Here is a 23,647-nt window from a genome sequence, read left to right on the forward strand (position 1 = left end):
TAAATACACACACACACACACAAAACAAACACCCAGGAAGAATGAGAATGAATTTACCTTCTTAACAGATTACTACTCATATTTTCATGAAGTGGTTTCAGTCCAACCCCTATAGTATTCCAGGCAACCGAATAAAATCTCATCCTCTATGACTACACTCTTTTAGAATAATACACAGGTGCTTAATAGTCATTATTTAAATTCATCAAAAGAATATCAAGTCCTTAATATTGGCTTCACAGAGTGTAAGTATTTCATCTTTTTCTATTTATTAACAGAATTTTCAAAAGTAAGAATGGAATAAAACTAGTGGGCTACATATTTTTTTTAATTTTTGTCAATTTCTAGATGGTAAAGTATTGAGATGGTTCTTAAGGATAAACTAGAGCATAGGAATCAGTAGCCATGGTCAGTATCAGGATGTTAAGAAGTCTGCGTTACTAGGAGGCCTGAAAGACCTTCCTGTACTCACTCAAGCAAAAGTAAAACTTGGCAGATTATGTGTGTTAACCATATATTCATAATCTTTTTTTAATCAATTACACTTTATTCACTTTGTATTCCCCCATAAGCCCCTCCCTCCTCCCCTCTAGATCCCACTCTCCTTTCCCCTCCTTCTTGCATGCTCCTCCCCAAGTCCTGTGATAGGGGAGGTCCTCCTCTCTTTCCTTCTGATCTTAATCTATCAGATATCATCCAGAGTGGCTGCATTGTCATCTTCTGTGGTCTGGTAAGGCTGCTCCCCACTCAGGGGGAGGTGATCAACGAGCAGGCCAATCAGTTTATGTCAGAGGCAGTCCCTCTTCACATTACTATGGAACCCACTTGGACACTAAACTGCCATGGGCTACATCTGTGCAGGGGTTGTAGGTTATCTCCATGAATAGTCCTTGGTTGGAGTATGAGTCTCTGGGGAGTTCCCTGTGTTCAAATTTCTGGTTTTGTTTCTCTCCTTGTGGAGTTCCTGTCCTCTCCAGATCTTACTATTTCCCACTTCTTACATAAGATTCCATGCACACTGCCCAACAGTTGGCCATAAGTTTCAGCATCTGCTTTGTTAGTCTGCAGGCCAGAGCCTTTAAGAGGCCCTCACAGCACAGGCTCTAAGAGCAACAATCAATAAATGGGACCTCATGAAACTGAAAAGCTTCTGTAAAGCAAAGAACACCATCATCAAAACAAAACGACTGCCTACAGATTGGGAAAGAATCTTCACCAACCCTTTATCTGACAGAGGACTAATATCCAGTATATATAAAGAACTAAAGAAGCTGAAAAGCACAAACCAAGTAATCCACTTAAAAAAATGGGGAACAGAGCTAAACAGAGAATTCTCTGTAGAGGAATATCGAATGGCAGAGAAACACTTAAAGAAATGCTCAATGTCATTATCTATTAGGGAAATGCAAATCAAAACGACCCTGAGATTTCACCTTACACCCATCAGAACGGCAAAGATGAAAAACTCAAGTGACAACACATGCTGGAGAGGCTGTAGAGAAAGGGGAACCCTTCTCCACTGCTGGTGGGAATGTAAACATGTACAACCACTCTGGAAATCAATCTGGCACTTTCTCAGACAACTAGGAATAGCGCTTCCTCAAGATCCAGCCATACCACTCCTAGGCATATATCCAAAAGAGGCTTAAGTACACAATAAGGACATTTGCTTAACCATGTTTGTAGCAGCTTTATTTGAAATAGCCAGAAGCTGGAAACAGCCCAGATTCCCCTCAACTGAAGAATGGATACAGAAATTGTGGTACATCTACACAATGGAATATTACTCAGCAATGAAAAATAAGAAAATCATGAAATTTGCAGGTAAATAGTGGGACTTGGAAAGTATCATCCTGAGTGAGTGAGTCCCAGAAGTAGAAAGACACACACGGTATATACTCACTCATATAGACATGTAATATAGGATGAACCCCTTGAAATTTGTACATCTAAAGAAACTAATCAAGAGAGAGGACCCTGACTAAAATGCTCAATCCCCATCCTGAAAGGCAAAGAGGAAGGACATCAGAGGAGGAAGAAAACAGGAAACATACTCATAATCTTAACGTCCAGTTTCTCATTCAGGAACAGAGACAATTAGGGGAGTAAAAGAAGTAAGGCAGAAGAAGTACAGACCAATTGCTTTCCTCACCCATGTAGTGTCTGCATTATAACAACATAACCTTCATGAACACACAACTTTTGTAAAAAAGATAATGAATGCCATTATCAGATCTAAATATTTCCCTTTAATGATACTATCACTGAACCTTTGACTTTCTTAATTTTCAGACTGTAGATAACTGGATTTAACAGAGGGGTGATGAGTGTACAAAACAGAGAGTCCATCATGTCTTGATCATCTGCTTGTGGAGATGCAGGGCACACATACATGAAAAGAAGTGGGCAGAGCATACAGATAGAAGGTGGGCTCCACAAGTGGAGGAAGTTTTCTTTATCTCCTTTAAAGAGATAAGGAAATTTATAATTGTAAATTTAATACATGCGTACCAGACTTGAACTGTCACCATGGTGACCACTTGAATGGAATCAGCCAAGGTAAGTGAATAACAGTAAAAAATTAATGGAAGGAACAGAACAGGAAATCTTCAAAGATGGCATAATATCACAATAAAGGTAAAGTATTATGTCAGAATTATAGAAATTTAACCTAATAAAAATGTGATGGATTATAGCATGAAAAAAAACCCTCCCACAAATGACAAAATGACTAGCCAGACACACAATCTATTAGTCATGATCACTGGATAGAGGTCTTTAGACAGCTACATAATGATTATAGGCCACTGCAGTCAAGAGAAATGTGCTGTGGTTGCACTGACTGCAAAGACAAAGATTTGTGTCAGACATTCTGAGAGAAAGAGGCCTCTACGTTATGTAATAACAAAGCAACCAGTATTTTGGGTGACACAGTGGATGATATCCAAGTTTCCACAGAAACTAAACTTCTGAGGAACAGGTCCATGGGGATGTAAAGGTGAGGGTCTTTCTAGATGAGATTGATCAAACCAATGTTTCCCATGATGGTGATAAGATACCTCACTAAGAAATCTAAGAAGAGGGGATTTTCCACTGAGCTTACTATATAAACCTGCTAGGACAAACTGTCAGCAACGTGGCGTTCTTGCTCTTCACCAGCTCTTCAGGGTTCTCCCTGAAATGGAAGGCAGTGAGCATAAAGAAATCTCAAGCGCCAGACAAGAAAAAGTTAAAAGAAAAGGTTAGAGACTTGATATGAAGATGTTTTGGAAACATGTGGTTCAGGTAGAGATGCAAAGAGTTAGCTGGGAGTTAAAATCAAATTTTAGTTTCCTGTATAGTTTGTATGCAATTAAAATTGGAGCTTTAATTTTCAATTTACAAACTTTGTGTTGCTCATAAATGTAGTGCCTTTGGCCAAATGCTCTCTGCATATTTTGATCTTTCCGTATTATGGTTGTTACAGAACTTAGAACCAAATTACTAAAAATATTCTCTAATCTTGGAAACATAAAGGTCAAGTAGATAATGAAGGGGCCACGGAGAGGAAACACTTTTTGGGCCTTACAGATTGATTGATGAGTTGCCTTATATACACTCAGCTCAGAAACAAAATCACAAATGGAATAATTTTCCAAAACCCCCCAAAAAAAGAAGATTTCAGAGGACCCAATTTGCTCTTGACCCTGACTTTCATAGGGATTTCTGATAACTCTCATCAATGCCAGTTCCTGAGTCACTGTATCCTGCTTGTTTTCAAAAAATGCTTCAGCTAAGCATGTTTCTTCCTGTGTATTTCTTTCTTTATTTTTGTTTGTATGTTTGTTTGTTTGTTTTGGCAAAGGCTCTAACCAAGGAACCTGGCTTGCCTTAAAACTCGCGGAAATCCATTTGCCTTTGCTTCTTTCCCAGTTGTTAGGATTAAAGGTAAATAACACCACACCTCATCCTCTTTTCCTTGATATTTAAATGAAATGTAAATTCTTTCTTTCCTTCCTTTTTTCTTCCTTCCTTCCTTCCTTCCTTCCTTCCTTCCTTCTTCCTTCCTTCCTTCTTTCTTTCTCTTCTTCTTCTTCTTCTTCTTCTTCTTCTTCTTCTTCTTCTTCTTCTTCTTCTTCTTCTTCTTCTTCTTCTTCTTCTTCTTCTTCTTCCATTCTTTGAGAATGGATTTCTCGTGGTAGCTCAGTAACCAATTGGTTTCCCATAGTAAGGGGAACAAGGACTATTTCTAGCAGGAACTCAATGGCTGCCTCTTTGACCTCCCCACCCCCCAAGGGAGGAGCAGTCCTGTTAGGCCACAGAGGAGGACTTTGCAGCCAGTCCTGAAGATACATTGCAAAACCTGCACTCCCGGTGCAGGGTCCGTACCGCTCCCTCCCCCAAAGTGACTCACAGACCGCGGTTCGATGCAAAAGCAAGAGGCAGTTTATTCCGATCGCTATGGGGGTCGTCCCTTCAAAGCAGGAGACGACCCCGAGCATACAAAGCACAGAGTTTTTATTTCAGGCCTTTACATTGATTAGTTAGCAGAAAAGATAGCAGTAATGCAGTTGGCAGCTGTAGCGGGGAACTCACAGCTCCAAGGATGGTCCTCCCCTCTTCTCCAATCTCTCGGCTCTGTAGCAGGCCGCTTACAGCTTTAAGGACAGTCCTCCCCTAAATTGCCTGACTTGCTCTTTCTTTTTAGCTGGCCCTTATTCAAGGTCCAGTTGTTTTTTGTTTTTTTTTTCTAATTTGGGATGGTCCCATTTCTCAACATGATAAAACAGGATCAGATGAATGGGGAGGAGGTCCCCCTTATCAGTGGACTTGGAGAGGGGCAGGGTGGAGATGAGGGAGGAAGGGTGGGATTAAGAGGGAATGAGGGAGCGGGGTACAGCTGGGATACAGAGTTAATACGATGAACTGATAAGAAAAAAATAAAATTAAAAAAAGAATATTTTCATCTCCATCACTTTTCTTTTTTCTGTTTTTTTAATTAATTATTTTTATTAATTACAGTTTATTCACTTTGTATCCCCCCTGTACCTCCTTCCCTCCTCCCCTCCCAAACTCACCCTCCCTCTTACCCACCTGTGTCCCTCTTCCAGTCCACTGAAAGGGAGGTCCTCCTCCCCTTCCCTCTGATCCTAGTCTATCAGGTCTCATCAAGAGTGGCTACATAAGGCTGCTTCCCTCTCTGGGGGAGGTGATCAAAGAGCAGGCCAATCAGTTCATGTCAGAAACAGTCCCTGTCCCTATTACTATGGAGGCCACTTGGATACTGAATTGCCTTAGGCTACCTCTGTGCAAGGGTTCCAAGCCATCTCCATGAGTGGTCCTTGGCTGAACTATCAGTTTCAGAAAAGACTCCTATGCTTAGACATTTTGGATCTGTTGTTCTCCTGGTGGAGCACCTGCTGTCTCCAGGACTTAACCATCTCCCACTTCTTTCATAAGATTCCCTGAACTCTGCAAAAAGTTTGGCTATGAGTCTCAGCATCTGCCTCCATACCCTGCAGGGTAGAGCCTTTCAGAGGCCCTAGTGGTAGACTCCTGTCCTGTTCCCTGTGTTCTGTCTCCTCTGGTATCCATCCTCTTTGCCTTTCTGAATGGGGATTGAGCATCTTAGCCAGAGTCCTCCTCCTTGATTAGCTTCCTTAGGAGTACAGATTTTAGTGTGTTTATCCTATATTATACGTCTAGTACCAACTTATGAGTGAGTATACCCTGTGTGTCTTTGGAAAATGTAAATCAAAATGACCCTGAGATTTCACCTTACACCCATCAGAATGGCTAAGATGAATAACTCAAGTGACAACACATACTGAGGAGGATGTGGAGAAAGGGGAACCCTCCTCCATTTCTGGTGGGAATGTAACTGGTACAACCACTTTGGAAATCAATCTGGCACTTTCTCAGACAATTAAGAATAGTGTTTCCTCAGGATCCAGCTATACCACTCATAGGCATATATCCAAAAGATGCTCAACTACACAACAAGGACATCTGCTCAACCATGTTTGTAGCAGCTTTCTTTGTAATTTCCAGAACCTGGAAACAACCCAGATGCTCCTCAGTTGAGGAATGGATACAGAAATTGTGGTACATCTACACAATGGAATATTACTCAGCAATTAAAAACAAGGGAATCATGAAATTAGCAGGTAAATGGTGGGAACTGGAAAAGATCATCCTAAGTGAGGTATCCCAGAAGCAGAAAGACACACAGGGTATATACTTCATCACTTTTCTTTTGGCAGAGTATTGTCAAGTCAAATGTAAAAGCTGAAACTTGCTGTTCAAATAACCAACAATTTGAAGTTGAGTTAGGATGGGCTTAGTTCTATAAAAGTTCATACAGTAATTGAGGATTCTAAAACACTTTTGTGAGTACATACTCTTTTAAGTTACGGGTGGTGAAAAGGACAGTTGAGATGCAGCGCCTGTACAATTTCTAATTGTTTTTGTATGCAATATGTAATGCAATCATTATAGGAAGTGGGTGAGAAAAATCCAAGAGATCACATTTTACTGATACAGTAAATGTTAGTTAGAACATATATTTAAGATCATGATCTTTGTCTATAAACAACTGAGAGATATTTTACAGGAGAATCACTAAGGTTTATTTTGCAAATGAATTGAAGAGTAAAATTTTGTTTTCTCATAATTTATGTTATAAGGCTATTAGAATCAGGTTCACAGGTAATAAATGCCATGTAAGAACAAAACAATGTTTTAGATACATATTTTGCTTTTCTAAACTTTAGCTATAAAAATAAAGTATACAAACAATTTCTCAATAGATTTCTATATTTATTTTTAAAATTTTATTTCAGTTTATTTTTTAATCTATCTATCTATCTATCTATCTATCTATCTATCTATCTATCTATCTATCTATCGTTGTTTCTTTACTTTGTATCCCAACTGTATCCCCCCTCCCTCGTCCCTCCCAATTTCACTCACCCTCCATCTTCTCCACCCATGCTCCTCCCCCAGTCCACTGATAGGGGAGGTCCTCCTCCCCTTCCATCTGATCCTAGTCTATCAGGTCTCATCAGGAGTGGCTGCACTAAAGCTGCACCCCCATCAGGGGGAGGTGATCAAAGAGTAGCCTGCTGATTCAGGTCAAAGACAGTCCTTGTTTCCCTTGCTAGGGAACCCACTTGGACAATGAGCTGCCGTGGACTACATCTGTGCAGGGGTTCTAGGTTATCTCCATGGTTCTTGGTTGGTGTATCAGTCTCAGAAAAGATCCCTATAACCAGATATTTTTTTCTCTCCTTGTGGAGCTTCTGTACCCTCCAGGTCTTTCTATCTCCCCCTTTTCCAATAAGATTCCCTGCACTCCGCCCAAAGTTTGGCTATGAGTCTCAGCCTCTGCTTTGATACCCTGCAGGGTAGAGTCTTTCAGAGGCTCTCTGTGGTAGGTTCCCGTACTGCTCCTTGTTTTCTCCCTCTTCTGATGTCTGTCCCGTTTGCCTTTCTGAATGAGGATTGATCATCTTACCCAGGGTCCTCCTTCTTGCTTAGCTTCTTTAGGTGTACAGATTTTAGTATGATTATCCTATATTATATGTCTAATATCCACTTATAAGTGAGTATATACCATGTGGGCCTTTCTGCTTCTGGGATCCTTCACTCAGGATGATCTTCTCTAGTTCCCACCATTTGCTTGTAAATTTCATGATTTCCTTGTTTTTAATAGCTAAGTAGTATTCCACTGTGTAAATGTACCACAATTTCTATATCCATCTGTCCGTTGAGGGACATCTGTGTTGTTTCCATATTCTAGCTATTACAAATAAAGCTGCTATGAACATGGTTGAGCAAATATCCTTGTTGTATACTTCAACACTTTTTGGATATATGCCTAGGAGTGGTATAGCTGGATCTTGAGGCAGCACTATTCCTAATTCTCTGAGAAAGGACCAGATTGATTTCCAAAATGGTTGTACAAGTTTACATTCCCACCAGCAGTGGAGCAGGGTTCTCCTTTCTCCACAAGCTCTCCAACATGCGTTGTCACTTGAGTTTTTGATCTTAGCCATTCTGATGGGTGCAAGGTGAAATTTCAGGGTCGTTTTAGTTTGCATGTCCCTGAGGGGTAAGGATGTTGAGCATTTCTCTTTTTGAATTTAATTTAATTTTATTAATTACACTATATTCACTTTGTATCCCCCCATAAGCTTCTCCCTCCTCCCCTCCCGGTTCCACCCTCCCTCCCCCTTCTTCACGCATGCCCCTCCACAAGTCTACTGATGGAGGAGGTCCTTCTCTCCTTCCTTCTGATCTTAGTCTATCAGATCACATCAGGAGTGGATGCATTGTTTACATTTATTTTTTCTATTTGAACAATTTATAAGCGCACTTTTGTATTAAACAAAATTGTAACTTTTAAATAAACAATATAGCCATTGCAAACATCATTTCTTTCTTGCCAATACCTTGAAAAAATCAAGGAGAAGGTTAAAAATCATAAGTTTCATAAAATAGGGAAGCCCAGTTTTAACACGGAAGTAAGGAAAGCATAGGCAGCAATGTTTTCATACAGAGTCTGCATTTCTCAAGATGAGAAGATGTTTCATGTATAAATATATATTCAAAGCAAGACCTCACAAATTGAACAACTGGGTGCACTTACCAAAAGACAAGGCATGAAGAAATCTATTTCCCAAGAGACTTTTGTGGGGAAATCCCTTTAGGCCAGTGGTGGTTCTCAGTGGCATTATAGAGTTGGACTATCTACAGAGAACCTCCACAGTTACACTGGGTTTTGCAGCCTTTGGAATCTTAAACATGACATGACTAAGCACGATTATGCTCTTACATTATATTTTAATTTATATATTATTAAACTTTTATTATATAAATTAAATCTTTATATTAAAAAATTCTGGTTATCTACCTCAGGGTAGAATTTAGGAGACTTGAAAATTTTCTACCTCAAGTAGAAAATGTCAGACATGTTTAGAGAATTTTTTACTTATATATAAAATATATTCTATTTTCTACTTTGACTTGTGTAGCTCTCCTTAAGCTAATACAAGAGTCAATTTAGTAAGCCCAAAGAAATAGACGCTCTTCTGGTGTCAGCCTAAGATGGAGTTGGCAGAGAGCACTCGCTCAAATCAACTTATTCTACCAGTCCAAACTTAAATCTAATGGGAAATAGTTTTAATGAATGTCAAGGGAAAGAGAGGAGCAAGAAAACAAAGTATCTCAGTGAACAGTGCCTAGAACTCTGCCTCCCAAATATGAATAGCAATAAGCTTCTAAGAGAGCCTGTTAAAATGCAGATTCTGCTTCAGTAATAAGGTTGGCACTCAGGAACCTTCCTTTATGGTGCAGTGATCCTGTGGACACTTGCCAAGCACACTCATAACCAGAAAGCCTTGAGCATTGATTAAACAAGTTGCAAATGTGCATTTTCTAGAAAGAAAGAAGCAGGGAGTTGCACAAGGTGTCCAGGGTAGATCAACAACTATGTGTCTCCAGTGTAGAAAAAGATTTGGCAAAATTTTACATAATAAAATTTTTTGCTGATGTTTTTCCCATTGTGTGAATTTCTGTTGAGTATTAACAGAATTTGTCATGAACATTCAATGAAAACAAACAGCTTAATTTACTTTTTGCTACATCTATTTAAATTTGAAATTTGCATAGTGGCCTGTAATGCCACTACGCAACACAGTAAAATATCTTCTTTTTTTAAATATCTTTGTTTGTTTGCTATAACCATCATTGTTTAAAAAATAATAAACAAAAGAGCATTTTTTTTAAAGACTGATTTTTTTTAAATTAGCAAATCAGGACCATTTCCTTTGTATTGTACCACGTTTGTTTCTTTAAATCCACATAAGCTTAACTCTTCCATTTTATCCTTTAGCTTTTTACTCATGGAAGTTATGCACTATGTAATAACATACAGTGACCTAGTCAAGAAAATGTATAGTATAATTAAAAGAAAAAAACCTCTCTGTATGAAACCCAGATTTTTTCTTTTTATTCTAATTAATTAATTAATTCACGTTACATCCCAATCATAGCCCCCCTCCCTTCTCTTCTCCTGGTCCTGCCCTCCTTCCCTGTTCCCCTTTCCCCTTCCCATCAGAAAAGGGGAGTCCTATTCCCATCCCAGTACATCAAGTCCCATCAGGACTGCGCATCCTCTTTCTCAGTGTCCTGGCAAGGCAGCCCTGCCAGCGGGAAATGATTGAAAAACATGCAACTGAGTCCTTGTCAGGACCAGCTCCAGTTCCCCTTACAAGTGAACCCACATGAAGACCAAGATATTCATCCGGTACATATGTGTAGGGGGTCTAGGACCAGTCTATACATGGTTCTTGGTTGGTGATTCAGTATCCACCATCCCCCTTTGTTAATTGGCTCTGTTGGTCGTCTTGTGGTGCTCCTGATCCCTCGGGGTCCTTCTATCCTTCCCCCAACTCTTCCACAAGGCTCCCTACACTCCACCCAGTTTTTAGCTGTGAGTCTCAGCGTCTGATGACACTCAGAATTACGTATGAAAAATATGGGAAAATTTGGAGGGAAAAAATAGAAGGTAGAAATGATCATATAGCATTGTAGTCTAATATAAAATTTTCAAGAATAATGAAAAAATTTAAATACATAAATCTGTGTAAAGTTATTTAAAACATATAAAAATACAGCAACAAAGAAACTAACAAAACAAAATAAGGTAATCCTCACTCCAAAAGAGTACTTTCAAGACATCTTAAACAAAGAAAAGATAGGCATCTCTTATCACGCAAAGAAACAGGAAGTTGTGAGAGTGCTCATAAAGTTTGTCCTTGCCTTTACTGTCTTTTCATGACTGCATTCCATTTTTTGCTGATGTTTTTCCCATGATACATTGTGTGAATTTCTATAAGCACTAAAAGTAAAAAACAAAAAGCAAAACAAACCGAAAACCAAAACCAAAACTTTGGAAAAAAGAAGTCTGAAGAGCTGGTAGATTTCTTGGGATTTTTTTTTCATGTGTTTAAACAAACAGGTTTTTAAGCATACATTGGATAAAGACAGTTAAAATTGTTCAATCTAGATGGCCCTACCTGCTGTGGCATGTCTCCTACTAAATTATTTGGAAAGGACCAGTGTTGCTTTTAATAACTACTGAATTAGTAAAGTCACATAGAAGACCACATACACCAGTGGAATATTTTCTTTGTATTTTATTTAGCATGGCATGAAAACTTAGTAAGTTTTTTTTTTTTTAACATTTTAACATTAGAAATAACAACACTTTAATGATTTGATTTTAGATGTCACCTTATCATTGTTAAAATACTCAAAGGATCAATTTAATCAGAGTATAAAAGAAATGTGATAATTATATTTGCAAAAAATTTTTGAACATTTTCTAAAACAAAAATATCCAAGATGGAAAATTTTGTGGCTATTTTGTATGAACGGACAAGAGACTTTTGAAAACTAAACATGTCTCTCTAATCTTTTTTTCAGTGAATCCGTGACTTGCTTGTTTCTCAGGCTGTAGATAATTGGATTTAGAACAGGGATTATGACCGTGTAAAACAGAGAGTCCATCATACCTTGATCATCTGTTTGTTGTGATGCAGGGAGCACATACATGAAAAGAAGAGGCCCATAGTATAAAGACACAGATAAGAGGTGAGCTCCACAGGTAGAGAAAGCCTTCCTTATGCCCTGGACAGACTTCCTTTGTAAAATTGTAAACAGAACCAGTGTATAGGAAACCAGGACAGTCATAATGGTGAATACCTGTATCGAACCAGACAAAATAAATACTAATAGAAGATTTAGAGAAGGGTCAGTACAGGAAATATTATACAGTGGCATAATATCACAATAAAAGTGATGGATTATATTAGAATTACAGAAGGTCAATCTGAATAAAAACAACACATGAAACAAGGAATGGAGAAAGCCGCCTACAAATACTGAAACTAGTAGGCGGATGCATAGTCTATTGGTCATAATGACTGGATAAAGTAATGGTTTGCATATGGCTACATAGAGATCATACGCCATTGTGCCCAAAAGAAAGCATTCCGTGGTTCCACCGAAAGCAAAGGCAAAAAATTGTATCATGCATTCAGAAAGTGATATCACCTTGTTTTTGGATAATAGGTCAACCAACATATTAGGGGTCACTGTGGATGATATCCAGGCATCTACAAAAGCCAAACTCCCAAGGAAAAAGTACATAGGGATATGGAGGTGGGGGTCACTCCAGATGAGAGCAATCAGACCCAGGTTCCCCACAAGAGTGATGAGATAAATGACCAAGAACAGCAGGAACAGGGGCACCTGCAGCCTGGGGTGATTGGTGAGCCCTGTGAGAACAAAGGCTGTCAGCAGCGTTGTATTCCCTTTTTCCATGAGCTGCTCACTGGACATTGCCTGGAGTGAAATAAAATAAACGGAAAGGACCATGCATCAATATTTTAAGGTCAATATGGGGACAGGGTTTCATACAAAAATCACATTTTTATCAGAATGGAATTTTAATTTTTCAGATCTTCTGGAACTGGGGTTACAGGTGATTGTGAGTCACCATGTGGCCTCTAGAGATTGGACCTAGGACCTCTGAAATCAGGAGGTACCCCAACCACCATCTGTTTAGCCCCAGTTCTTCCATTTTCTACTTTAGTACCAACTTCCATACAGTTAGCTCATTTCCCATGTTAAAACCAAATCCCTACATATCCAAAAGGGGAGAGAAGAAAGAGGCAAGAAAGGCATATTAAGCAGAGTGATCAAAGAAAGCAGCAAGAGTGAACCACAAGGCTGAGTATTGTGGATACTAGGAAATGAAAGCTAATAAGAATAGCACAGAAATACAATGTCAAGTGCAAAAACAGATGATCTAGGACAGTGGTTCTCAACCTTCCTAATCTAAGACTCTAAGTGTTTCAATCTTCATCATATATTTGTACATTTACATATAATTGTAATGATAAATATTCATTTGTACATATTTTATATCTATATTGTATGTAGGTAAAGTATTAATGAAACTTGTCATGTGAGAAGTTATGAAATAATTAATATTTAATTAGTAAACCTTCAGTTTTAATTAAAAATGTAATTGCATTGAGTGGGCCTTTATATAAGAATTGTGTAATTATTTGTTATACAAAAATAATGTCATCAGTCTGGAAACTGAGTTTTGAAGCACTCACATTTCACCTCAACTGATAAAATCACTATAAATATGGTAGGATGATAATAAATCATATTAGAGGGAATAGTTAAACTTACAGCTATGTTTTCTGTCCAGACTTTAGTCATGAGAATAAAACATGCAGAGTTTTCAACCTTTAATTTTCAAAAATACCCCCCTGGCTATTTTTTCATTTCATACATAAGTTCTAAAATACCATGTTAGCAGATTTTAAATCTTGAACATTTTAAATCTCCTTTCTAACAATTAATATCAGGAAATATTTTCAACATTACCAGTATCTTTTAAAAGTATTTTCAAGAGCAGAAGCAGCACATGACAGCACCGATGTGAAGACAGGAGCAATTCACTCACTCACGTGGATGGCTTCTCTTACAAGGCGAAGGAAGAAAATGCTCTCTACATCATTGTTCTTTGAACACAGTGTCAACCTATCGCAATCTTGTGCATGCTTTTTCTAACAAGGGTGTGAAGATCTGAAATTCCCCCCGGAATGCCTGAGGATTCCCAGTAGAATAAAGTGAAGATCACCAGCTGGGCATTGATGATGGAAGTGTGTGCAAAATCCGGACTTCCCAGAGGACTGATAAACATCAAACCACTGTGAGCAAGTCTAGTTAATAAATTCAAATCATACTTAATGTCATTATATTTCATCACAAGTGACATGCCTGATGGTTTTATGTAAACTTTGGTTTAGATATTAAATTGAATGCAGTGAGTGCTTTGGTGCCATGATGTTTGTACTAAACAAAACATCGTTTTAATGAAGCAGTTGTCTACATTTTCTACATGAGAAAGCCCCAATATAACATTGTCCTGCCAATACAAATAACATTTGAATATGTCTGAACTCTCTCAAGTTGGTCATAAATCTGATAAAATTATAGTAAGTAGGTGTTATCCATGGAGAAAGAGCAGGGGAAAAACAATAACAGGTGTAGGATAGTGGCAATAGGACACTGCTATCATGCAGCAGTGTCCGTAAATTCAAAGATTTGAAGACTGACAAGTCACTTCTCAGTGACTCAACTCACCACCTGAGGAAAATTTATTTCAATCAATTAGTCTATTCAAAACATAACAATGTTTGAGTGTGTGTGTGTGTGTGTGTAAATGTATATGCCCACATATATTTATATAGAGAGTTTTTATAAAGAGGAATATCTCATAACAATAATATCCTTTATTTTTTTGAACTGGTCATAGGATAAAAACCTGTATTGTAGCTTTCTTTTTTTTTTAACTTTTTTTAATTTTTATTTATGTATTTATTTTTCAATGCAGTTTATTCAGAAACCTTGAACAATCCTCGGACCCTGGGGAAAGCCAGCCCACAGCTTAAATAGCCTCTGGGTAGCCAACCCAGGCATGCCACGTGGGCAATGCAGATAGGTCCACATACATGGAAGCAAGCCAGATCCTCAGCCTTAGCCAAATGTGGATTTGTTCGTGACAGAGAGCACTCACCATCGGGAAGGTGGAAGGCGGAAACCAGCTCCATCTTTAAGGCATAGCATTCCGCAGCTCTCTACAGTTCCCCCTTTTTGTTTTAGACGCATCAGGCAAGAGTAGAGGTCTGATCTCTGATATTAGAAATAAATTGGGACTTTGTACCGATGTTCATTTAGGTGTCATCCACCCAAAGAGCATCAGACCCGTCTGATACCTTTTTCTCAGAGGCAGGACCTGGGGCATCAACCCGCATGCAATCAGACATGCTCTTCTCTGGGTCGAAAGCGGCTGACCCTGAGTGCAGTGCTTAGCCTCGCATCCTGAGCGTATCATTTTAGCTTTTTATGGTATCCAACCATGCTTGGGGAGAATGTCCTGCTTCAATGGCTGTAAAGGCCTGAATGATCATGGCTGCATCACACTGTTGTGAGACTCTAATCTTGCATATATACCACAGGCAAACCAAGGAGACCAACACCAGAAGGCCTGCTAACGCTCCCATGCCCGCCCATTCCTTCAGATGATTCATGGCTGCAGCAATCCATGTTGATAATCCTGTGGCTAGTCCTGCGTCCACTCCGGTAGAATTTACTGTGACAATGGCCACTCTCAGCTGCTCCATCGTAGTATCGAATTCTCCAGTCCAATTACCTAAAATATAGCTCGACAATTGTTTAGACAGATTTGCAGCACAGGAAAAATTCTCATGTTGTATGCTAGTGACACAAAGTCCAGCATACTTTCATTGACAGCCAGGTTGAGCGATTTGCCATAGGGTATCAATTTGCTCCTGCATGAGGTCAATCCTCTGATTGAACACCATCAAGCTTCCTTTTAGTTGAGCATTAATTCCTTTATGTACAACTAAGGCATGAGCTACATTGGCTAAATGATTATTCAGGGTCTGAGCAGTCTGCCTAGTATGACTCATGGCTAATGCCCTGGTGGTAGCTCCAACAGCCGCCAATGAGATGGTAGTAACAATGGTGGCTGTAGTTCCAAGATCCCTTTTCTGTCTGAAGAGAGTCATAGCGTGAGGGGCATCAATGGGCACAGGCACCCAGTGAGGCATGCGAGTAACCAGGGCATACCTAAATTTACTAGCATTCCAGCATTGGGCAAAAAAGCAAGTATCATTACCACAATTACTTGGCTCTATCTGGCTAATAATGAATAAAAATGGGGGATATAAACAAACAGGTGTGGACTTATAGGAAATATTATGAGAAGCCTTAACCCCTCCTTGGAACATCCTGCGTCAGTTCTAGAACTAGCAGTGGTGGTGTCCGAGGTCTGAGTAGGTTCAGGAGACCATTGCCCCCAGGGGCAAGACGTGCTCCATGCCAATTGACTAACTCCAAGTTTTCCTCCAATTTTGAAAGTCATTTAAGGTTCTTAAATTATTTTTTTCCCTTTTTATTTTAAATTTTTCATCAATTACACTTTATTCATTCTGCATCCCCCCATAAGCCCCTCCCTCCTCCCCTCCCATTCCCACCCTCCCTCCTCCCTCTGCTTGCATGCCACTCCCCAAGTCCACTAATAGGGGAGGTTCTCCTCTCCTTTCTGATCTTAGTCTGTCAGTTCACATCAAAAGTGGCTGTATTGTCCTCGACTATGGCCTGGTAAGGCTGCTCCCCCCCGGAGGGAGGTGATCAAAGAGCAGGCCAATCAGATTATGTCAGAGGCAGTCCCTCTTCACATTACTATGTAACCCAATTGGACTCTGAACTGCCCTGGGCTACATCTGTGCAGGGGTTCTGGGTTATCTCCATGAATAGTCCTTGGTTGGAGTATGAGTCTCTTGGAAGTTCCCTGTATTCAAATTTTCTTGTTCTGTTGCTCTCCTTGTGCAGACCCTGTCCTCTCCAGCTCTTACTGTTTCCCAGTTCTTACCTAAAATTCCGTTCACCTGCCCAACAGTTGCCCATGAGGCTCAGCATCTGCTTTTATAGTCTGAAGGGCAGAGGCTTTCAGAGGCCCTCTGTGGTAGGTTCCTAGGTTGTTTCCTGTTTTCTTCTTCTTCTGATGTCCATCCTCTTTGCCTTTCCGGATGGGGATTGGACATTTTAGTTAGGGTCCTCTCTCTTGCTTAGTTTCTTTAGATGCACAGGTTTTAGTGGGTTTGTCCTATGTTGTATGTCTATATGAGTGAGTATATACCATGTGTGTCTTTTTGCTTCTGGGACAACTCACTCAGGATGATCCTTTCCAGATCCCACCATTTACCTGCAAATTTCATGATTTCCTTATTTTTCATTGCTGAGTAATATTCCATTGTGTAGATGTACCACAATTTCTGCATCCATTCTTCAGTTGAGGGGCATCTGGGTTGTTTCCAGCTTCTGGCTATTACAAATAAAGCTGCTACAAACATGGTTGAGCAAATGTCCTTTTCGTGTACTTGAGCCTCTTTTGGATATATGCCCAGTAGTGGTATGGCTGGATCTTGAGGAAGCACTATTCCTAGTTGTCTGAGAAAGCGCCAGATTGATTTCCAGAGTGGTTGTACAAGTTTACATTCCCACCAGCAGTGGAGAAGGGTTCCCCTTTCTCCACAACCTCTCCAGCATGTGTTGTCACTTGAGTTTTTGATCTTGGCCATTCTGATGGGTGTAAGGTGAAATCTCAGGGTTGTTTTGATTTGCATTTCCCTAATGGCTAGTGAGGTTGAGCATTTCTTTAAGTGCTTCTCTGCCATTCGGTATTCCTCTACAGAGAATTCTCTGTTTAGCTCTGTTCCCCATTTTTTAAGTGGATTACTTGGTTTGCTGCTTTTCAGCTTCTTTAGTTCTTTATATATACTGGATATGAGTCCTCTGTCAGATAAAGGGTTGGTGAAGATTCTTTCCCAATCTGTAGGTGGTCGCTTTGTTTTGACGATGGTGTCCTTTGCTTTACAGAAGCTTTTCAGTTTCATGAGGTCCCATTTATTGACTGTTGCTCTTAGAGCCTGTGCTGTTGGTGTTCTGTTCAGGAAGTTTTCCCCTGTACCAATGAGTTCTAGGGTATTTCCCACTTTTTTTTCAAGCCGATTTAATGTGTCTGGTTTTATATTGAGGTCTTTGATCCACTTGGACTTCAGTTTTGTGCAGGGTGACAAGTATGGATCTATTTTCATTTTTCTACATGTAGAAATCCAGTTGGACCAGCACTATTTGTTGAAGATGCTATCTTTTTTCCATTGAATGGTTTTGGCGTCTTTGTCAAAGATCAGGTCTCCGTAAGTGTGTGGGTTTATTTCTGGGTCCTCTGTTCCGTTCCATTGATCCACCATTCTGTTTCTATGCCACTACCATGCAGTTTTTAAAACTGTTGCTCTATAGTACAGCTTAAGAGCAGGGATGGAGATACCTCCAGAAGATCTTTTATTGTAGATGATTGTTTTAGCAATTCTGGGTTTCTTGTTATTCCATACGAAGTTGAGAATTTTTCTTTCCAGGTCTGTAAAGAATTGTGTTGGTAATTTGATGGGCATTGCATTGAATCTGTAGATTGCTTTTGGTAAGATGGCCATTTTTACTATGTTAATCTTGCCAAGCCATGAGCATGGGAGATCTTTCCATCTTCTCATATCTTCTTCTAATTCTTTCTTCACAGATTTGAAATTTTTTTCATACAAGTCTTTGACTTCCTTGGTTAGGGTTACTCCGAGGTACCTTATGTCATTTGTGGCTATTGTGAAGGGTGTTGTTTCCCTAATTTCTTTCTCAGCCCTTTTGTCTTTTGCATACAGGAGGGCTACTGATTTTTTTGAGTTAATTTTGTATCGGGCCACTTTGCTGAAGGTGTTTATCAGCTGTAGGAGTTCCCTGGTAGAGTTTTTGGGGTCACTCACGTATACTATCATATCATCTGCAAATAGTGATAATTTGACTTCTTCCTTTCCAATTTGTATCCCCTTGATCTCCTTCAACTGTCTTATTGCTCTAGCAAGGACTTCCAGAACTATGTTGAAGAGATATGGAGAGAGTGGGCAGCCTTGTCTTGTTCCTGATTTTAGTGGGATTGCTTTAAGTTTCTCTCCGTTCAGTTTGATGTTGGCTATAGGCTTGCTGTATATCGCCTTTAGTATGTTTAGATATGTGCCTCGTATCCCTGATCTCTCCAATACTTTAAACATGAATGGATGTTGAATTTTGTCAAATGCTTTTTCAGCATCTAGGGAGATTATCATGTGGTTTTTTTCTTTCAGTTTGTTAATATGGTGGATCCCATTGATGGATTTCCGTATATTGAACCACCCCTGCATACCTGGGATGAAGCCTACTTGGTCATAGTGGATAATATCTTTGATGTGTTCTTGGATTCGGTTTGCAAGTATTTTATTAAGTATTTTTGCATCAATGTTCATAAGGGAGATTGGCCTGAAATTCTCTTTCTTTGTTGAGTCTTTGTGAGGTTTAGGTACCAAGGTGACTGTGGCTTCATAGAATGAGTTTGGTAATGTTCCTTCTGTTTCTATTTTGTGGAATAGTTTGAAGAGAATTGGTGTTAGCTCTTCTTTGAAGGTCTGGTAGAATTCTGCCCTGAAGCCATCTGGTCCTGGGCTTTTTTTTTTGGATGGGAGACTTTTGATGACCGCTTCTATTTCTTTGGGGGATATAGGTCTATTTAGTTGATTTACCTGGTCCTCATTCAGCTTTGGTAAGTCAAATCGATCAAGAAAATTGTCCATTTCATTTAGATTTTCAAATTTTGTGGCATATAGACTTTTGAAGTAAGTCCTAATGATTGTTTGGATTTCCTCAGTTTCTGTAGTTATATCCCCCTTTTCATTTCTGATTTTGTTGATTTGGGTGGTGTCTCTCTGCCTTTTAGTTAGCTTGCCTAAGGCTTTGTCCATGTTGTTGATTTTCTCAAAGAACCAGCTCTTGGTTTCATTGATTCTTTGAATTGTTTTATTTGTTTCCAATTGATTGATTTCAGTCCTGAGTTTGATTATTTCCAGCCGTCTACTCCTTCTTGGTGTGTCTGCTTCTTGGTTTTCTAGGGTTTTTAAGTGAGCCATTAGGGTGCTTGAATGAGCTGTCTCGAATTTCTTCTTGAAGGCACTTAGTGCTATGAACTTTCCTCTTAGCACTGCTTTCATTGTGTCCCACAAGTTTGGGTATGTTGTGTCTTCATTTTCAATGATTTCTAGAAAGACTTTAATTTCTTTCTTTATTTCTTCCCTGACCCAGCTGTCATTTAGTAACAAGTTGTTCAGTTTCCATGTGTGTGTAGGCTTTTTGCTATTTCTGTTATTGTTGAGGTCCAGCTTTATTCCATGGTGATCAGACAAGATACAAGGGATTATTTCAGTCTTCTTGTATCTGTTGAGGCTTGCTTTGTGACCCACTATATGGTCTATTTTGGAGAAGGTTCCATGAGGTGCTGAGAAGAAGGTAAATTCTTTCGTGTTTGGGTGTAAAGTTCTGTAAATGTCTGTTAGGTCCATTTGATTCATGACCTCTGTCAGAGACATTGTTTCTTTGTTTAATTTCTGTTTTGTTGACCTGTCCTTTGTTGAGAGTGGGGTGTTGAAGTCTCCCACTATTAATGTGTGGAGATCTATATGTGCTTTAAATTTTATCAATGTTTCTTTCACAAATGTGGGTGCCCTTGTATTTGGGGCATAGATGTTCAGGATTGTGATGTCTTCCTGGTGGAATTTTCCCTTGATAAGTATGAAGTGTCCTTCCCCATCTCTTTTGATTAATTTTGGTTGAAAGTCTATTTTATCAGATATTAGAATGGCTACTCCTGCTTGCTTCTTGGGTCCGTTTGCTTGGAAAGTCGTCTTCCAACCCTTTACCCTCAGGTAATGTCTTTCTTTGTGTCTTAGGTGTGTTTCTTGTATGCAACAGATTGCTGGGTTTAGTTTACATATCCATTCTGTTAATCTGTGTCTTTTTATTGGAGAGTTGAGTCCATTGATGTTGAGAGATATTAATGACCAGTGGCTGTTAGATCCCTTGATTTTGATATTGGCTGTGGTCATCAGGTTGTGTGCTTGGTTGCTTTTTGTTTTACTGAACTGAGGTTATTTATTTCCTGTGTTTTCTTGAATGTAGCTAGTTTTCCTGGGTTGTATTTTCCCTTCTAGTGTCTTCTGTAATGCTGGGTTTGTTTGTAGTTATTGTTGAAATTTGTTTTTGTCATTGAATATCTTGTTTTCTCCATCTATGAGGACTGAGAGTTTTGCAGTGTATAGTAGCCTGGGCTGACATCTGTGCTCTCTTAGGGTCTGCATGATATCCGTCCAGGCCCTTCTGGCTTTCATAGTCTCTGTTGAAAAGTCAGATGTGATTCTAATGGGTTTGCCATTATATGTTACTTGGCCTTTTTCCCTTGCAGCTTTTAGTATTTTTTCTTTGTTCTGTATACTTACTGTTTTGATTATTATGTGGCAGGAGGATTTTCTTTTCTGGTCAAATTTGTTGGGTGTTCTGTAGGCCTCATGTATTCTAATTGGCCTCTCTTTTAGCTTGGGGAAATTTTCTTCAATGATTTTGTTGAAAATATTTTCTGGGCCTTGGAGAAGGGAGTCTTCTTTTTCCTCTATACCTATTATTCTTAGGTTTTGTCTTTTTATATTGTCTTGGATTTCTTGGACGGTCTGTGTCAGGAATTTTTCAGATTTAACATTTTCTTTGACAGATACATCGATTTTTTCCATTGTATCTTCTACACCTGAGATTCTTTCTTCCATCTCTTGTAGTCTGTTGGTTATGCTCACCTCTGTAGTTCCTGTTTTCTTCCCTAGATTCTTCCTTTCCATTATTTCTTCCATTTGTGTTTTCTTTAATTTTTCCAATTCTATCTTCAGGTCTTGAGTTGTTTTGTTTACTTCCTTCACCTGTCTGATTGTACTTTCCTCTTTTTCTTTTTGTTCCTTCAACTCTGTTTCTTTTATTTCATTCAGTGCTTTAAGCGTTTCCTTTCTAAAGGCCATAAACTGTTTGGCTGCAGCTTCCTCTATTTCTTTACGGATGGCAATATTCTGTTTGAGGTTATCTTCCTCTATGTCTTTACGTATCTTATTTGTTTCCTCTGTTATCATCTTCATGAGCATACTTGTTAGGTCATTTTCTTGGATTTCAGTTATGCTGGGGTGGCCAGGGCTACTTTCCCCTGGGTAACTGGGTTCTGGAGATGTCATATTGCTTTGTCTTTTGTTGCTTGAGCTTTTACGCTGGCCTCTACCCATTGTGCTATCTTCGGTGTTTGGGGTTATTTTCTGGTGGTTCCTGAGGATCCTGTGGTGGAGAGAATCCCCTTTTCAGAAAGCTGGTTTTTCCTGAAGAATGTCTTCTCAGCTTTTTGGGTATAGTCCCTGGATGGCTGGTGTTTTTTCAGGAGTTGCTCACCTCAGGGATAGAGACCTGAGTGGTAACTGTGTTCTTTGTTAGTCGAGAGGGTTCTCCTCTCACCCAGGGAAGTCCTGAGGGCAGCTGCCCTGTTTCTGGGTTTCTTGTTGTAAATTTAATGATCAGCTGCTGTGACCCAGTTGGACATCAGGCGTGCAGCCACTGTTTGTGCCTGTGTCTGGAGCACAGCTGAGTGATCGCGCCTTGGCCCCACTGGTCTTGTAGACTTTTTCTAGGGAAGGATTGGGTGATTTAAGTCAGTACAGTTTCCTTCCTTCCCTGTGGATTCTCTGGAGACACGGACTCCCAGTGTCTTTTTTTGCCCTGGTGCACACTGCTCAGTGTTCGCCAGCTGGCTGGCTACAGAAACTGCCTGTGCCTGGAGCACAGCTGAGTGATGGCGGCTCAGTCTCCACCAGCTGTCTGGTGTGCAGAAACTGCCTGTGTCTGCCTTTGCGGCCTTTGGGAGCCTGGGTGCCTCCCTAAGCTGGGTAATTTTCCGGGGACCTTTTCAGGCTGGGGGTTTTTGTCTTTGTTTTTTGAGATAAGCTTAACATTCTCACAGCCAGTAAGCACCTACTGAACAACAAATAATAGTATCAGGTATAGGGTTTCATCTTGTGGGATGAGACTTATATCCAATCAAAGTGGTTGGTTCTTCATGTCATTGCTGCACTATTGGGCTTGCCAAGCCAGCCATTATTGTAACTCTAAGGTTTCACAACTGAGAAATATTGATGATCACTTTTCAGTAGTTTGCTTATTATCTTCTAGGACCAGGAAATTGCACCATTAGTCATGAGATGTCCAAGTCAATACAAAAATGATTTATCCATGTTTGATGACACAAATATGTGGTATCTTCAACTATAGAATCTTACCACCAAGTTCTGAAGGATCACCAATAGCATTTATAGTAGTCTGAATGTTTGGAATCTCAGTGCCAGAAATACCAAAAGAAGACACCCATTTCTGGAACCGAGTCATTTACTTATTATTGTGTGATATCTAGTGGGGGTATTGTTGCATTACAGGGTAATTCTATTTTACATATTAGGAAGCTTCTGTAGCTGTAGATAGGTTTCCATATTTTATTAATTCCTTGTTATGTTCCATCCTCTACCCTACCATCCCTTCCTCCACTTTAATTTAACCCTTTCTGTTTTAGAATATGGAAAAACCTTAAAATCTCCTGGATGTTTAGATATTGTGAAAATGGCCATCCAACTAAAAGCAATATATGTATTTAGCATGATTTTCATTAAAATTCCAAAGAAATTCTTCACAGAAATTAAAAAATAATCTTAAATTTCATATGGAAGCATAAAATATGCAGGTTATCAACAGCTATCTTGAACATCATCAACAATAAATTTTCTGGAAGTACAACTTCCAAGATTTCAAATTATACACAAAGCAATAATAAAACAGTGTGGTACTAGAATTTAGGACTCACATATAAACTCACATTTTAAAAGCCATACGAATTTTTACGAAGTGGCCAAAAATACTCATTGGAGAAATGATAGAAAAACAAACATAGCTGGTCAAACTTGGTAGCTACATGTAGAAAAGAGAAATTAGATTCTTATGGCTCACTCTGCAAATACCTAAAAAGAGATCAAGGACTTCAACAGATATGGCACTCTGAATCTAATAGTGAAAC

The 23,647-nt window shown here is 39.3% G+C and overlaps 1 protein-coding gene and 1 pseudogene across 1 annotated transcript; both read right to left on the reverse strand.

Annotated features, from left to right (window-relative positions):
* Window positions 1-2,235: 2,235 nt before the first annotated feature.
* On the reverse strand, window positions 2,236-11,072 carry LOC132648509 (olfactory receptor 5H8-like; annotated as a pseudogene).
* Window positions 11,073-11,389: 317 nt separating this feature from the next.
* LOC110544177 (olfactory receptor 5H18) lies at window positions 11,390-12,391 on the reverse strand. Its single transcript, XM_021630268.2, has one exon. The coding sequence runs from the start codon at window positions 12,385-12,387 to the stop codon at window positions 11,440-11,442; it is 948 nt and encodes a 315-aa protein (XP_021485943.1). The 5' UTR covers window positions 12,388-12,391; the 3' UTR covers window positions 11,390-11,439.
* Between the last annotated feature and the right edge of the window lie 11,256 nt (window positions 12,392-23,647).

The sequence above is a fragment of the Meriones unguiculatus genome, chromosome 17 (genome assembly GCF_030254825.1).
Source record: "Meriones unguiculatus strain TT.TT164.6M chromosome 17, Bangor_MerUng_6.1, whole genome shotgun sequence".
Taxonomy (NCBI): Eukaryota; Metazoa; Chordata; class Mammalia; order Rodentia; family Muridae; genus Meriones; species Meriones unguiculatus.